The sequence below is a fragment of the Brassica oleracea genome, chromosome C2 (assembly GCF_000695525.1).
Source record: "Brassica oleracea var. oleracea cultivar TO1000 chromosome C2, BOL, whole genome shotgun sequence".
Taxonomy (NCBI): Eukaryota; Viridiplantae; Streptophyta; class Magnoliopsida; order Brassicales; family Brassicaceae; genus Brassica; species Brassica oleracea.
Window position 1 is genome coordinate 50,011,615 of NC_027749.1, and position 17,692 is coordinate 50,029,306.

General features: G+C 36.7%; 4 protein-coding genes across 6 annotated transcripts; 2 read left to right on the forward strand and 2 right to left on the reverse strand.

Annotated features, from left to right (window-relative positions):
- Positions 1–2,861: 2,861 nt before the first annotated feature.
- On the reverse strand, positions 2,862–3,472 carry LOC106324516. Its single transcript, XM_013762476.1, has 3 exons — positions 3,468–3,472; positions 3,255–3,357; positions 2,862–3,035 (listed from the first exon to the last, which is right to left on the reverse strand). Exons 1-3 carry the CDS (start codon positions 3,470–3,472, stop codon positions 2,880–2,882), a joined length of 264 nt encoding a protein of 87 aa, XP_013617930.1. The 3' UTR covers positions 2,862–2,879.
- Positions 3,034–7,545, forward strand: LOC106324658 (probable disease resistance protein At1g59620). 2 transcript variants are annotated; one of them, XM_013762612.1, is made up of 7 exons: positions 3,034–3,172; positions 3,247–3,348; positions 3,768–3,797; positions 3,983–4,855; positions 4,945–5,091; positions 5,215–6,949; positions 7,073–7,428. In XM_013762612.1, the coding sequence occupies exons 4-7, from the start codon at positions 3,988–3,990 to the stop codon at positions 7,095–7,097; spliced, it is 2,775 nt and encodes a 924-aa protein (XP_013618066.1). In that variant the 5' UTR covers positions 3,034–3,172; positions 3,247–3,348; positions 3,768–3,797; positions 3,983–3,987; the 3' UTR covers positions 7,098–7,428. The 2 variants fall into 2 exon arrangements, 1 of the variants encoding a protein (XP_013618066.1); XR_001266722.1 differs by lacking the exons at positions 3,034–3,172; positions 3,247–3,348 and adding an exon at positions 7,454–7,545 and having other exon boundaries at positions 3,626–3,797; positions 7,073–7,357.
- Positions 7,546–10,960: 3,415 nt separating this feature from the next.
- LOC106327435 (probable disease resistance protein At1g59620) lies at positions 10,961–15,088 on the forward strand. Of its 2 annotated transcripts, XM_013765586.1 has the most exons (6): positions 10,962–11,083; positions 11,266–12,146; positions 12,226–12,372; positions 12,493–14,038; positions 14,405–14,620; positions 14,746–15,088. In XM_013765586.1, exons 2-5 carry the CDS (start codon positions 11,273–11,275, stop codon positions 14,553–14,555), a joined length of 2,718 nt encoding a protein of 905 aa, XP_013621040.1. In that variant the 5' UTR covers positions 10,962–11,083; positions 11,266–11,272; the 3' UTR covers positions 14,556–14,620; positions 14,746–15,088. The 2 variants fall into 2 exon arrangements, with proteins under 2 accessions (XP_013621039.1, XP_013621040.1); XM_013765585.1 differs by having other exon boundaries at positions 10,961–11,083; positions 12,493–14,620.
- A 330-nt stretch (positions 15,089–15,418) lies between these two features.
- On the reverse strand, positions 15,419–16,237 carry LOC106327436. The gene is made up of 2 exons (XM_013765587.1): positions 16,098–16,237; positions 15,419–16,006 (listed from the first exon to the last, which is right to left on the reverse strand). Exons 1-2 carry the CDS (start codon positions 16,105–16,107, stop codon positions 15,522–15,524), a joined length of 495 nt encoding a protein of 164 aa, XP_013621041.1. The 5' UTR covers positions 16,108–16,237; the 3' UTR covers positions 15,419–15,521.
- Positions 16,238–17,692: the final 1,455 nt, after the last annotated feature.

Sequence of the window (17,692 nt, forward strand, 5' to 3'; positions counted from 1 at the left end):
AGCTACAGCGAACGAATATATATTTTTGATGGTTTTTATTTAATTCTCTCTAGTGTCACAAAGCATAAACAAGCATGTAAAAAGATGATTTAAACGGTTTGAAAACTATTTTAAAAACAAACGTTGTGCATTGGGAATTCTCAGTGATTTCTTTTTAATCAAGATACAATTAATGGTAGACACAGGGATATATTAAGAACCGTCTAGAACTCAAACACGATATTAGAATTAACCTACTTCCGTAGCGCTAATTCTCTATGTTATAGAAATCTCCACACTAACTTCCGCTGAGTTTCAATTTCTAAACAAGCATTAAGAACAGGTTCAATATGTTCACAAAGCGCAATAACATCAACTTCCGAGGGTTAAGGACACTTTGCTCATCTAAAGTATTTTCGGAAGTTCAAACAATCACTTTCGGTGCATCAAACAATCTGATATCATGAACTAAGTGATCAATTCAGTTCAAGCAGTAAGAAATCCATTAGATGAAGAACCAAAACGTAATCCCTTAGTCTACACACGTTTTATGAATCAAAACATCAAGAAATCCCCTATGAGAACCCCTAAACCCAACTAGATGACTACTCACACATAACTAAGCAAGAACAACACGATTTTGATGAAGAAAACATGATAAGATTGTATTAAAACAGAGTAAAGGTTCAGAAGATCTTCTCCAAATGGTTTTGAGATGAACTCCTTTACAAATCTTCACAAATTACACAAAACAAGTTACAAAACTCTCAAATCTCTCTCAAGAACTTGTCAATCTCCTTCTTGGTCGTCTCTAATCTTTTCTGAGTCCCAAAAGTCCAGTCCTCCGTCCATTATTGAGGGGAGTGGGTAAAAAGGAGTGAAAAGCTTATTGGTGCGTGTGGAGCCCGTAGAGCGTGGGATCGGTCGATCCTCAGACAATGGATCGGTCGATCTATGTCCTGTGCGATCAATACTTCTCATTCGGTCCATTGTTCGGTCCATCTTGCTTCTGAATAAATCCCGAATGCGTTCTTTTCTTGCAAGCTATCTAGTAACCTGTATATTACACTTAAGAACACCAAAACGCTTCAAATAGACCAAAACATTAATTAAAACCGACCATTTAATTGCTCCAAAACGAGTTTAAAACCGTTAAAAACACGGAATATCAGCAGTTTTCGAAACTTCCTCATTTTCTCATAATCCTCGGTTCTGTAAATTCATCTACTCTTTGTACAACTAGAAAGTAGCAGAAGCAGAGAGTTTATAAAAGCAGGAAACGGATGTTTCAACACTCGATAGATCCTCTGGAGAAATGGACGCCGCAGCGATCTGAGATGATTTAAGTGCGACAAAGAGTGTTCGTGAGCTAGCTAGAGCCATCAGCTACCTGCTCAGCGAACGCTTGGTTAACTTTGTCTTCAGTCTTCAGGCAACGCTTGGTTAACATATATGGACAAAAGAAAACTTACAAGCATGATGTTTGCAAACCATCACCATCTTGCATGAGTCCTAATACTAATGAAGAAACATTCAAATTTCGTTTTGTGACTTTGACTTATTTCTTCACCATTAGCTTTGATGAAAAATAGGGTCTCGCTACCATCCACAAGACCAAGAACATAATGATTCTCGGACCATATTCCAGAAGTAAATGATCTTGATATGCTGGCTGATACAGAGAACAAAAGTTAGAAGACCTTAGTAAGGTTTCACAAAACGATAAATCCACATACCAAATTTTAAGAGAAAAAAGCAAATGTATTTCCAAAGCAAAGCAAACTACATATGGAAGTACTTGATAAGAAATATATAACTAATGGAGACAACGGGACCGAAGCCCTCCTTTGGAATCAATTCCATCTCTCTGAACTTGACAGCAAATGGAAGCACAATGTATGATATAAAAACACTATAACATATATAGTAAACTCGATAAAAGGATGAATCATGTACCTGAGGAAGAGGAGGGTTTCTAGGATCATAGGGAAATGAAGCATGATGACGTATCTCATACAAAACTTTTTGCCCAGGACGCTCCATGATCAATCGAGACACCAATGCGACGTCGTCTAGGATCACAACACGGCTTGGCTTCTTTATGCACCGAATCGAGATGTCTTAAGAGAGATCCTACTCTTTAAGAAAAAAACTTGCAGGGTTCAGTTTACATTTTGATTAATAAACAAGTCAACCAAGCCATGCCACATCACAGGTCTTGCATAACACATCTCATATACTAAAGATTTTATTTTCCTGCACCGCAAGAAACTGCTCATTTGTCAGAAGGCTCTTGACTCTATATATTTGATGTTTAGCAAAATCTTATGTCTCAACAGTTTTGTTTCTCTTTCAATGCTTGGTCGAGCAACTCCCTGGCAATTATGTCAACAAATCAACAGCGAAGTTAAGGAACTCAAAAAGATTTTGTAGACAGAATAAATACCTTGAATCCGGCTTCTTTGAAGGTGGAACTGCAGCATCGATCCCCACACAGCGCGTATGTTTCGCCAAACCTTCAAACAAGAGAGTTGTTTTATAAGCATATGTTATGATTACCACATGGACAACACTGGAATGGTCGTCTTCAAGAAACAAGAATATTTCAAAAATGTAAAGTCAAATTATTGATTCTTTAAGCCACACATAACCCAAATAACATATTTTAACAAATTAAACACAAAATCAACAAACCTGAAAGCAGATAACTTTGTGGTAAATGCATGGATAAATAACTTTAGAGAGAGATAACGATGGTTTACCAGAAGTGGCAGTTACATATCGGAATGAAGTTTTTTTTATGAAAACGGCATGAAGTTTGGCATGAAAAACATGAAAAAGTTGTGTTCTTAATTATGGAGGAGCAAGTATCTGAGCTGCGATGGAGGCAATATTGATCATCAATATGGTGTCCGGCGAAAGAAGTTAGTCCTCCTAATACTCACTTTAACATAACCAAGTGCTTGATTCTGCTGTGCCTCCAACGTCACGTAATCACCTCTCGACATGGATTGATCTGCACTCTCAAGCCGAGAAACCACGGCCTTGTAGGCGATCTCACAAGCAGTAGTGGCCCTGGGTAGAAGCGGTAGAACATCTGCTTCCGGCCATTAATATCAAGAGAAAATTTCGGCCATTTGTATAAGGGTTATCAGTAGGTCAGATGGTTAAGTATCTGTTATTCTACTAAAAGGTATCAAGTTCCAGTGTCCGTGCAAGCCTTTTTTTCCTGTGTGCTTCCAGCCTTTTTAAAATATTTTTTTACAGGGCCGGACCTGCTCACAAGCCATGAAAACGGCTTTGTCACGTGAATCTGTGGCGTTTGGGAGCAGATAGTCTCGGATTTGACTAACCGTTTCGACAGCAAAGGTTAAAGCTCTTAAATTTTATTTAATCTTCCTTTTGTTTTTCCTTTTTTACTTCTTTCATTGTCAGTGTTCCATGTTATATAGACTTCTATGATACTTCCTATATTTAACTAAATATACAACATCAGCAACCTTAACACCAACTATAATTTGTTTTAACAAGACTATAACCTTTTCGCAGCGTTTAAACAAAATGTTCAACTTTTATTTCATTAGACAGAAGATCAAATAATTGTAATAGAAACTTGTACTATTAGGCCCTTATCTTTTCAGCCAAAATGTAAGTGGCTACAATAGATTCATTCCTTATCGTGAATAAATGGCTACACGTGAATACAGCTGGTTTGTGTCGTTTGGTGTTGACTAAGAATAATCAGCTGAGTTCTAACTAAAACACATTCGCATATTTTCTTTATACAGATCAGTTGGACGAAAAGCGATTTTCAAGAGGTGATTTTTACCTTTTTATTGTATTTTGCATATTTTTATTTCATCTCAATTGTTCATATCTTTCTATAGATTAAATCCCACAAAATAATATAATATTAGAATTTGCAGAAAAAATATTATCAGGACTATGAACTCAAGGATCTTTACTCTTGCGGTTATTGATTACTTATCTCATGTTTGAGCAGGAGACATGGCTAAGGCAATTTTACCATTTGTAGTCGAGAGGCTTTGGAAACTACTTGTCAGAGAAACTGAGCGATTTCAAGGAGTAGAAGAGCAGTTCGAGGGATTAAAGAGTGATGTTAAGAAGTTAAGGTTTTTTCTGGAAGATGCAGAGGCCAAAAAACATACAAGTGCAACAATAAACAACACTATCAAAGCGATCAAAGAAATAGTTTTGGACGCAGAAGATATAGTCGAAACCTTTCTTTTAATGGAAGAACTCGGAAATACAAGCGGCATCATGAACATTGTAAGAAGACTTTATTGGGTTAGTTTGGAACGCAGGGGACTTGCAATGGATATGGAAGATGTAAGTAAGAGGATCTCTCAGGAGATACACGATATGCAGAGTTCTGGCGTACAACAGGCCATTGTCAGAGAAAGGTGTATGTCTCCACCTTTCTCTGACAATGACAAACAAAGAAAAACGTTTTATATCGTGGACGAAGAGCAACCTATTGTTGGGATGGAGAAAAACATTGAGATATTGGTTGGCAATTTGGTGGAGGATAGCAGTCAAGTGGTTGCTATAACTGGGATGGGTGGTATTGGTAAAACCACACTGGCAAGAAAAGTTTTCAATCATGAGAAAATAAAAAGACATTTTCCAGGATTGGCTTGGGTGTGTGTTTCACAACAGTTTGAAAGAAAGTGTGTCTGGCAGACAATCTTGCGCCAACTCAGGCCAGAATGCGATGTGTCAAAGATGATGGTAGACGAACTTCTGGAGAAGATTGCTCAAGTGTTGGAAACACAAAAGGCTTTGATCGTCATTGATGATATATGGAGAGAAGGAGACTGGGACCTAATCAAGCCTGTCTTTCTGCTAAATAAAGGTGAATCTCCTTATTTAACGTACATTAGGCGTCTTTTAAAAACTCAAGATTTGATCATGAAATCGTTATGAAATATAAATGTGTTGCAGGATGTAAGGTTTTACTTACTTCTCGCAATGAGAGAGTGGCATTACATGCAGACGAACAATGCAACCCCATCAAACCAGAGTGCCTAACTTTTGAAGAAAGTTGGGTTCTTTTTCAAAGGATAGCATTTCCTATTAAAGACACAGCTGGTAAGTTTTTAAGGGCGGCCTACTTGGGTTTTTTACTTTTTCTGTTGTAGTAATTTAAAGAAAAATGACTACAATATCTGCAGGACATATGATCCTTCTAACATTCTTGTAACTGATATGCAGAATGTAAGATTGACCAAGTCGGCATGAAAGAAATCGGCATGGAGATGCTTAAACATTGTGGAGGCCTACCACTGGCTATTAAGGTGTTAGGCGGGTTGTTACGTAAGAAGTACACATTGCATCAGTGGAAAATGATCCAAGAGAATATTAAAGCTCACATAGTTAGAGGGACTGGCTTTGACGACGGAAATATCAATAGGGAGGTTTATGATGTTTTGTATCTGAGTTTCGAAGAGCTGCCTGCTTATTTGAAGCATGGCTTCCTTTACCTTGCTTGTTTCCCAGAAGATTGTGAAATAGATGTGGAGACACTGTCCTATTACTGGGCTGCAGAAGGAATGGATTTCGATGGAGCGAGCATTCGAGAGGTTGCAAATGGATACATAGAAGAATTGGTGAAGAGAAACATGGTTATTTCTAAAAGAGACGTTGTTACTTCAAGATTTGAAACATGTCAGTTGCATGACATGATGAGAGAAGTGTGTTTGCGCAAAGCTGAAGAAGAGAATTTCGTACAAACCATTGGCACATCAACTGCAAATTCGAAATCTCCTTGTAAATCTCGTAGACTTTCTGTTATACGTTGGCCTGATGAAACATTTAATGTCGATACGGAGGTGAAGAATCCGAGTCTAAGAACTCTCTTGTTGATCAAGTGCAGAAGATGGAAGGCAACAAGTTTATTCTTTACAAGGCATAAGCTGATGAGAGTGTTAGATCTCTCTTATGTGGATTTTAAAGGAGGGAAGGTACCCTCTAGCATCGGGAAGCTCATCCACTTGAGATATCTTAGTTTAGTGTGGACAAATGTAACTCAACTTCCTTCTTCTATGCGGAATCTGAAGAAGCTCCTCTATCTAAACCTAGATGTATCTTGGAGAAATTCAGTCTACATTCCCAATATATTGAAAGAGATGCGAGAATTGACATTCTTGTGTTTGCCGAGGATCTTACATCATAATAATACAAATTTGGAATTGAAAAATCTGGTCAAGCTAGAGACGTTGGAGAATTTCTCCACAAAACATGGGAGAGTGACAGATCTACAGGGTATGACGCGGCTCAGATCTCTCTCTATCTATATTAAAGTCGAGAGGTATACTGTGGAAACTCTATATTCATCTCTAGGTGAAATGAGATGCTTGGAGAATCTTTTTATACATGGTTACAAGCTGTGTTCTCCCACAGATGATGATGAAAAAGGATTTGTTAGGGAGTTGGAGATATATATGCCAAGGTTACCTGATGCGCAACACTTTCCTTCTCACCTTACAACAATAAATCTAAAGGAGTGTTGTTTGAAGGAGGATCCAATGCCGATTCTAGAGAAGTTGCTTCACTTGAAAGAGACTACTTTACATGATCGATCTTTCTGTGGGAGGAGAATGGTTTGCTCGAGGGATGGGTTTCCTCAATTGCAGAAGCTACAATTTATGGGACTACTGGAGTGGGAAGAGTGGATAGTAGAAGAAGGCTCCATGCCCTTTCTCCATACTCTCTATATTGGCCACTGTCCAAAGTTAACTGAGCTTCCTGGTGGGATGCGATCTTTGAAGAGTCTGACCTTTTGGTTTATGGGAAAGGGATGGCAGAAGAAACTGTCGAAAGGAGGAAAAGATTATTACAAAGTGGAACACATCCCTTTTGTTCAATTAAATTATTACAAAGTCCAACACTTCCCTTATATGAGTCAGACAGCAGCTGAAGGAGACTCTCAGCAATTACGGACTATCAGGTATTATCCAGGAATGAACTTCTCTTGCCAACTTCTTTGTATTCGCATAAACTACACTTTAATTAAGACTATTTCGTTGGAATATGTTTGATGATATGTGTTTTACCAATTGATTTGATATAGTGGCAAACAGAGAATTTACAAGTGAAACATACTAGCACACTGACACGGTGAAGCTGTTTGACGAAGTGTCTAACTGAGACACTGGATCTCCTGCAATGCTTCAAGTTTGCCTAGAGAGATAAAGAGATGTATTTTGGGAAGTGAAGCTGTTCAACGGAAGGTTCTCATGTACCTCTGTTGACTGAGAGAGGTGAAATATGTTAAAGATTCTTATATTAGTATAGAACTGCGTTCAACTAGACTACTTGAAATGAAAACGGGATATTGAGAGATGTATTAAGGGAGGTGAGCACTGAGCACCGAGCACCTTGCTTGTTTCATTTGAAATAAATGTTTATTTTCTCACTTTTGATGAATTTGTGTGCTATATGATCTTATTAGGGACTATGCTAATGAAAAGGATCCTATCAAATACAGAGTGAAATGTGTGAACATTATCTTCATCTCCTAAGTAAAAAATACCACAGTTGGAGAATTTTACTATATATGATCGAGTCTTTTGTGTGTTTTGGAAAAGCTGCCATGTGGTCAATAAAGTGTAAAAAACGTCATCATCCTTTTCATATCATCTACTCTTTGTACAACTAGAAAGTGACGTTAAGGCAGATGGTATTACTTCCTTTGAATTGCTCCTTAGACGAAATGAATCGTCCAGAGACTCGAGCTGCTTCTCCAAGTATATCCTCAGACTTGCCTCTGCCACATTAACCAGACTCAGAGATAGGTTACTATGCATGATCTTGATTCTTTCGTAGGGTAACAACAACAGAGAAATATTAAGTGCGAGAAACGGGCCAGACCTGGCTAAGATTCCGGTCAGGCTTTCTGCTTCATTATCTTCAAGCAGGACCTCTTCATTAGCACAACAAGCATGTAAAGGATGAGCTGCGACTACATGTTGCTTCTTTTCTTTCTCCTCAGGTTCCAAGTCATGAAGCTGCGACTACATATTGCGACTACATATGGCGACTAAATAGACGCCACAGCGATATGTGATGATTTAAGTGCGGTCAGACAACGCTTGGTTCAGTGTAGGTTCAGTCTTCTGCGCCTAGATGATAGTAACTCAGCCGAACCATCCCATGGCATAACATTTGACTGTAGCTCAGAGGATGAGCCCTTGATATTCTTACCCGAGATGAACTGCATAAGTTCTAAGGAGTAGACACCAACCTGACTTGGCAACTCCAGGTTCAGTTCTTCCAGGTTTCCTTCCAAGTTATTTGGACTCATGAGCCCCATATACCGAATCCTGAAGTACAGGTTCAAGTAAGCTCAAATAAAGATGTGGAAGATACCGAGAAGATAAATCTGTGAATGCCTCAGAAACTATCTCCTCAGGTGGTGGGAAGTTTTGGTTGCCAAGCCCATCTTTCCCATGAACGAAGTCAGCCACTCGAAGCTTTGTGCCGTTCTGTACAGATGAAAAGACAACAACAAGAAGTTATCAAAACATCAAGGCGCATAGATATGTTGCTGAATCTCAAAACATAGAAAGAACACAAAGTAGAGACCTCCCAGGATAGTTTTATGTGTTCCTTCAGCCACAGGAATATCAGTCCGACCAGGATAGTTTTAAATGTTGTTTTCTTTTCTTTTTTTATGATGCTGATCATGTATGTAGTGATAGAAGCCTATTAAAGGAGGAAGAATCGAAATACTGGACATTAGCACGAAGACCAAATTCAATTTAAATTTGCTTGCTTTAGATTAAACTGTTTCTTAATTACTAATGAGTTGATTCCATTCCACGAAAGATTTGCTTCTCAAATACTAACATATCATAAACTTGGGGGTAGAGTGCAAATGAGATATAAACTTAATGTTTATGAGAGACACTGATACATCCATCATCTTTGTTATTTTCAACTTCACATTCTTCTCTTATTATGTGTACAGTGTACATGATTAGATATTTAGTAGAAGTGTAGGACCGTTTTCGTATAAGTACCACATAGATGACCAATATGGATGTAGTAGCTCAGTGGCGGAGCCACATGCATCAAGATGGGGGCCACTGAACCCAACAAAACTTTGAAAATTAGTGTATGTTATTGAATTTTAATCTGTATGCCCCCGTTCAGAATTTTTTTTTGACCCCATATCTTTGTTTAACCATTAAACCCATTTGAAAATTTAGAAAAAAACTATTATATTTAAGTCTACTTAATATTTATGCCCCCAATAAAAATATTTCTTGCCTCCGCCACTGTAGTAGCTTTCAGTCAAAAACACAGTTCTTAACAAACAATACTAACTCAATATTGAATTAGTGTATGCCTTTCACAATTCTTTTGTTTTTCAATCGATTACAGAAGAAGACTACAGAAGTTGAAAATTTCAGTGGCTTGATCACCAAGCAAGGCAGACCTAAGGTAGACAAGTATTGTAGCCCAAAGCCTGACTTGGGGACAGACTATCGTCCAGTATGACAGCTATTAATGCATTCAGGGCTTAAGATAAGATGCTCAGAAGATGACAGAGGTTAACAAGGTTCACCTCTATTAATCCGAAACAATGCAACAAAGAAACGTGTCCTTCCTTGATTCCGTTGAAAGTCGACTCTAACAACCTCCTCTTGCCACTCTTCTTCTGACACGTGGTCTTTGTATCAGAAGAGTTTACTTCCTGCATCTCATCAGCTAACCTTGTCCAAAATTTAATCAGTAAGGTGAGACATTCTTTCCACGTAGAACTACCAGGGATATGCACATAGGGACACATTTGGAGGTAAAACTAAGATGAAATGCCGTTTCATGATCTCCAGAGACTGTAAAGGTTCCAAAACCATGATATATACTCTAGACTTGGAAACTCTATCCACTTCCAAAATCAATATCTCTTCTACTTTCCAGTGTATCTAACAAATTCATAATGTATATTGTCTGTAGACATCTTGCCAGGAAATGTGTGAATTCTCCGTGAAGACGCCAGTGAGTTTCTACCATATTGGCCAAAGCTTCCAAGTTCATCTTATTGATGTGGGCATGGACTTCATTGTTGGAGCTATCAAAGTTTAAGCCTATCAATCCCGGAATATTTTTGAAATCTAGTAAGCATCTTTTTGGATGCAAAAATGTTTTTTTGGTTTGAATAAATTTAACATTCATACAAAATTTTTCTTTTTTTTTGGAAATCCAAGGATATGCGAGACTCTACTGCATTTCTGCTTAAGGATGTTATACATTTTTGATAACCAAACGAAAGAACCATGTTGCATTAATGAGATTCTTCCAAGCAAATGCTTTCGAGAACTTACATCCATGTGCTCAAGTGCAGGACCTCTTGCTATATTGCAGCACCTAAATCCCAAATAGAACCACGCCCCTTTTTGGTTAGAACAAGGCATTGATCAAAACGCCAGCTGCAGATCGCCTGCAACTGCAGCTTCTCTAGACTCTAGCAATAGCTTCTTCAACAGATGATATCTCTTCTGAAGAATTCAACCCTAGAAGTTTTGCAACCTCAATTAGCTCTTCAACGTGAAGATAAGCCCCAGGATGCCCTGTGATTGCCATCTTGATAATCTCTGCCTCAGCTTTTAACAGTCCGGCTACTAGAAAATATATTCAAGCACTCCCTTGTTTTCCTAACAGTAACTGCATCAATGGTATCGGCCGGCCACATCTTTATTTTAACTAAATACACAACATCAACAATCTTAACACCAATTATAATTTATTTTAACAAGATTATAACCTTTTCACAGCGTTTAAAGAAAATGTTACAACATTTATTTCACTAGACAGATCAAATAATTGTAATACAACAAACTCGTACTATTAGAGGCCCTACGTACTAACTATCTCCTTATCTTTTTAGCAAAAAAATGTAAGTGGCTACAATAGAATCATTCATCGTTGTAAATACAGCTGGTTTGTGTCGTTTGGTGTTGACTGAGAATAATCAACTCTTTGTATGAATAGGTCTTCACCTGCGTTCTAACTAAAACACATTCGCATATTTTCGTTATACAGATCGGTTGGTCGAAAAGCGATCTATTTTCAAGAGGTGATTTTTATTTTTTGTATTTTCCATATTTATTTCTTCTCAATTGTTCATATCATTCATAGATTAAATCCAAAACAATAGTATATATTATCTAGACTGGAATTTGCAGAAAAATATTATCAGGACTATGAACTCAAAGATCTGCTCTCTAGCGGTTATTGATTACTTTCATGTTTGAGCAGGAGACTTATGGCTGAGCTAGCAGTGGCACTTTTACCGTTTGCAGTCGAGAGGCTTTGGAACCTCCTTGTCCGAGAAACTGGGCGATTTCAAGGAGTTGAAGAGCAGTTCAAGGGATTAAAAAATGATGTGGATACGTTAAGGTGCTTTTTGAAAGATGCGGAGGCCAAGAAACATTCAAGTGAAATGGTGAGAAAAGTTATCAAAGACATCAAAGAAATTGTTTTTGATGCAGAAGATATCATAGAAACCTTTCTTCTGAAGAAAGAACTCGGAGAATCAAGCAGCAGCAGCGTCAAAAGATTTGCATATGTCACTGTGAAAAGCATGGTGCTTGGGTTTGATATGAAAGCCATAAGCAAGAGGATCTCTAAGGTGATCCTTGATATGCAGAATCTTGGCGTACAGAAAGTAATCATCAATGAAGAGTATATGCAGTCTCTGCTGGTAAAAGAAAGAGAAATGCGACAAACATTTCCTACAAGTGACGAAGACCATCTTGTTGGGTTAGAGAGAAGTGTTGAGAGATTGGTTGGCTATTTGGTGGAGGAGGATAGCAGTCAAGTGGTTTCTATAACTGGGATGGGAGGTCTTGGTAAAACCACACTCGCAAGACAAGTTTATAATCATGAGACGATAAAAAGTCATTTTCTAGGAGGATTAGCGTGGGTTTGTGTTTCGCAACAGTTTGAAAGGAAGTGTGTCTGGCAGACAATCTTGCAACAACTCAGGTCAGAATGCGATGTGTCAAAGATGATGGAAGGCGAACTTCTGAAAGAGATTGTTCGAGTGCTGGAAACACAAAAGGCTTTGATCGTCATTGATGATATATGGAGAGAAGGAGACTGGGACCTAATCAAGCATGTGTTTCTGCCAAAAAAAGGTGAACATCCTTACATTAGGTTGTGTTTTAAAAATCACAATTTGATAAAGAAATATTAAGAAATATGAATGTGTTGCAGGCTGGAAGGTATTACTTACTTCTCGCAATGAGGAAGTGGGATTACATGCAGACAGACAATGTGTTAACTTCAAACCAGAATGCCTAACTTTTGAAGAAAGTTCGGATCTTTTTCAAAGGATAGCATTTCCTATTAAAGACACAGCTGGTAAGTTTTCAAGGGCGGCCTACTTGGATTTTTTTTTCTGTTATAGTAAATTAATGAAAAATGACTACCATATTTGCAAGACATATGATCCTTTCGAACATTCTTGTAACTTCTGTGCAGAATTTAAGATTGAAAAAGACATGAAAGAAATCGGTATGGAGATAATTAGACATTGTGGAGGTCTACCACTGGCTATTAAGGTGTTAGGGGCGTTGTTAGGTAAGAAATACGCATTGCATGAGTGGAAAAGGATACGTGAGAACATTAAAGCTCCGACCGTTAGAGGGAGTGGGTCTGACGACAGAAATTTCAATTTGAAGGTTTACGGTGTTTTGTATCTGAGTTTCGAAGAGCTGCCTGCCTATTTGAAGCAGTGCTTCCTTTACCTTGCTAGTTTTCCAGAAGATTATGAGATACATACGAAGAAACTTTCCTATTACTGGGCTGCAGAAGGAATACTAAGGCCAATGGATTTTGATGGAGCGAGCATTCGAGAGGTTGTAGATGGATACATAGAAGAATTGGTTAAGAGAAACATGGTTATTTCTAAAAGAGACGTTGATACTTCAAGATTTAAAACACTTCAGTTGCATGACATGATGAGAGAGGTTTGTTTACGCAAAGCTGAAGAAGAGAATTTCGTACAAACCATTTGCAGATCAACTGCAAATTCGAAATCTCCTTGTAAATCTCGCAGACTTGCTGTTGTACGTTTGCGTGATGAAACTTTTAATGTCGATAAGGAGGTGAAGAATCCAAGCCTTAGAACTATCTTGTTTATCGACTGCATAATATGGAAGGCAACAAGTTTATTGTTTACAAGGCATAAGCTGATAAGAGTGTTAGATCTCTCTGAGGTCGAGTTTGAAGGAGGGAAGGTACCCTCTAGCATCGGGAAGCTCATCCACTTGAGATATCTTAGTTTATATGAGACAGGTGTAACTCAACTGCCTTCTTCTATGCGGAATCTGAAGAAGCTTCTCTATTTAAACCTAGCTGTGTATGGTGAAGTCTACATCCCCAATATCTTGAATGAGATGCGAGAATTGACATTCTTGTGGTTGCCAAAGAGATTACATGATAAGATAAAGTTGGAATTGGGAAATCTGGTCAAGCTGGAGACGTTGAAGAATTTCAACACAAAGCACGGGAGATTGACGGATCTACAGGGTATGACACGGCTCAGATCTCTCTCTATCTCTATTACAAACGAGAGTTGTACCACAAAGACTCTATCTTCATCTCTAAGTAAACTTTCACGCCTGGAGAGTCTTACTATAGATAACAAGAACAAGTTTTATAATCCCACGAATGATGATGAAGAAGGATTTGTTTGGGATTTTGTTAATCTCAAACAGCTGTGGTTGGAGATATATATGCCAAGGTTACCTGATGCACAACACTTTCCTTCTCACCTTAAAGCCATTAAGCTAACTTTTTGTCGTTTGAAGGAGGATCCAATGCCGATTCTAGAGAAGTTGCTTCACTTGAAAGAGATTTGTTTACAATTTCGATCTTTCAGTGGGAGAAGAATGGAATGCTCAAGGGATGGGTTTCCTCAACTGCAGAAGCTAGAATTTAGGGGATTAGAGGAGTGGGAAGAGTGGATAGTAGAAGAAGGCTCCATGCCCCTTCTCCATACTCTCAGAATTGACGATTGCAGAAAATTAAAGGAGCTTCCTGATGGGCTGCAAATAATCACTAACTTGGAGGACCTGATTGTTTGTAATATGGGAGATGAGTTCAATTTGAGATTGTCGGAAGGATACTTGCCTTCTCACCTTACAACCATATCGCTAAGTGGCTGTCGTTTGACAGAGGACCCAATGCCTATTTTAGAGAAGCTTCTTCACTTGAAAGATGTTAGTTTAGATTATCGATCTTTCTGTGGGAGGAGAATGGTTTGCTCGAGGGGTGGGTTTCCTCAATTGCAGAAGCTACAATTCAAGAGATTAGAGGAGTGGGAAGAGTGGATAGTAGAAGAAGGCTCCATGCCCCTTCTCCATACTCTCATAATTTACTATTGTCCAAAGTTAAAGGAGCTTCCTGATGGGCTGCGATTCATCACTTCTTTGAAGTGTCTGGTTTTTTATAATATAGGGAAGAGATGGGAGAAGAGACTGTCGAAAGGAGGAAAAGATTATTACAAAGTCCAACACATCCCTTCTGTTACAATTCTATGATTGATCTCGGCAATGATGAGTCAGACAGCAGCTGAAGGAGACTCTCAGCAATTACGGACTATCAGGTATATATTATCTAGGAATCAACTTCTCGGCAACTTCTTTGTATTTGCATAAACTACACTTTAGTTAAGACTATTTCGTTGAAATGTCTCTGATAATATGTGTTTTACCAATTACTTTGATATAGTGGCAAACAGAGATTTCCATGGCACACAAGGAGTGGATGACGCAGTGAAGCTGTTCGACAAAATGTCTTACTGAGGACACTTGATCTCCTGCACTGCTTTTAGTTTTTCAAGAGAGATAGAGAGATGTATTTAGGGAAGTGAAGCTGTTCGAGGAAGGTTCTCATGTAACCTTTGTTGACTGAGAGAGGTGAAATATATTAAGATTCTTATATATAAGATTTCTCTTTACATTTTCTTCCATCTGTTCTTCTCAAGCGACTAGGCTTTTTGAAAATTTCCGTATAGAACTGTGTTGAAACTCTTTGCTTGCCTCTGTATAAAAGATTTATGGATTTGATTTAACAGAATAGTTGATCTTAGTCGTTTAATTTTTCGGTAAATATTATTTGAATTATGAACTCATGAATCCTCCTCCTCTGGTGTTTGAGACACTTTTGTGTTCCCCAAAACATGAAAAAGACCGTCTCTCAGAACTTGTGTTTGCTTCTTGGAATTCCCGAGATAGCTTTCCAACTAGATAACAGAGGAAAGAGAAGACTGAGCCATAGCTAGAACTTTGTGATTGTTCTAACTTGATAGCTCTGGAAGGCCTTGTTGCTTTAACTTGTATTCAACAACACCGAGGCACTGAGATCTAATCCGTTCGTCGGGTAACAACAGAGAAATATTAAGTGGGAGAAACGGGCCAGCCATGCTATCTATAAGTTGAAGAACGTTTTCAGGCATGCCCAAAGCAATGTTTTCAGGCATGCCCAAAGCAAGTTGAAGAACGTTTTCAGGACTCTCTTCCATAACATAAAGCTAACCATTCCCAAGCTAAAATTGGCTCAGGATAATCAAAATTTTCAGGTAAGAAGCACCCATCAGGAACTACTGTGAAAACATTATGATATCTATCAATCATTTCGTCAAGAAAACTGATCAGGTTAATGTTATCTTCCCCTGGCATAGCCTTTGCAATTACCAACAAATTTTTTTTGCCTCCATACTGTTGACGTTTGTGAACCCAGTTAAGCATGCGATGTACCAAACGATAAAACCTTGAACGTTTACCGACAACTTTAGCTGGAGTGAAGGACATGGACTCGAGATATCGACCATAATCAAAGGAATCCGAACTACCATAAGCAAAGAACTCCACTTCACCAAGAGCGCCCGCATTCGATATAGCTAACTCGACATTCTTAACAAACTGATCTACATCGAGACCAGGAGGGAGTGGGAAGTCATCCATGTCCCAGAAGACGCCTGTCCAACCATCTGCATGAGCGAGGGTGATTATTAACAAATAAGCAAATCAGATCTAATTAATAACTTCCAAGAGAGAGAGAGAGAGAGAGAGATATCTTACGGACGACCATGGTTTCGACGTATATGGATCGGAACTTATTAGACTCAGACAAGGAGGAAGGGGGAATTCTAGGGTTAGATTTGTGGCTGTCGATAAAAGGAGTGGGTGTTTTTTTATTCTAGTGTTTTTACCTCCATCTTTAGTTACGTCCTTGATGGGAAATTAAGGTTTCTAAAATAAATAAAAACACACATGTTTTGTTAGTTTTTTTTTTTTTGCCTAAACATGATTTTTATTCATTTATTAGAAAAACATGATTTTAGACACAATTTTATTATTTTAACAGAAAATATGGTCTAGAATTTTGTATAAAAAAAACAAAATTTTGCAATCTCTATACTATATAGTCAACACTATACTATTGATATCACATAATCGTAGGTGCATTTATTTTCATATATAATAATAGTAATAATCGTATCCGGAAAAAAACATTACACTAAACTTACTTCTAAATAAGTATCTAAAATCCAACAAAAGTCTATAATAGGAATAATTAACTCAAATACTCATTTAAGTGTATATGTTTAGTATTTGGTCAAATAATGAAAATATTGTTTTTGACAATTGCTTTTGAAGTTTGATTAGGAGTATGTTTTCTTCTACAATTTCAACAATGTTTCTTATTGTTTTGAATTTTAAATAATATTTACCTATAGTATTATTTGCGAAGTGATTTTGTTGAAACAGAGCTCGATCACCCTAAAAGCTAGAGTGGTTAAAATCGTTAATGATTTTAATGAATAAATTAACAAAAAAATAAAAATGAATTTAAAATATTTTTCATTAGATAAATTATTAAAATTATTAAAATTAATAATAATAAGAATTGTGTTATTATCGGAAAAATATATTTTAATAAAACATTAAAAATACAAAAATAGAAAACACATAACTAAATATTAATAAAGATTAACTAAATAAATTATTAAAATTAATAATAATAAGAATTATCCAAAATCTAATATATATATATATATATATATTTTAAAATCAAAAGATATTTTTATATATTGTGTTTTTATCAAAAAATATATTTTAATAAAAAAACTATTTTAAAATATTTTTCATTAGATAAATTATTAAAATTAATAATAATAAGAATTATCAGAAATATAAAATATAAATATATATATATATATATTAAAATAAAAAGATATTTTTAATATATTGTTGCTATAATATGAAAAATATATTTTAATGAAAGAAATTAAAATTCAAAATAGAAAACACATAAATAATTATTAAATAGTGAAAATATTGTACAAATAAATTTAAAAATATTTCGAATACTTAAAAATTTTATGATGAAAAAATAAATAATAATTTATTATTATAGTTTCTAATTAATATTATTTGTATTAATAAATAATTATAAAATGTGTATGTCCGCATGTGCGGACGAAACACCTAGTTAGTTGTTAATCTCTATTATTAAAAGATAAGTACCCATTAAAAAATACCCCTAAGCTTTCTAACTTATTTACACTTCCATGCCACTGAGAATTAAATTAAACTACATATTTTAATGCTTGTCTTTTCTAAATAAATTAATGAGTTTTCCTTAATCAAATTTAAACTTAATGTCATTAAAT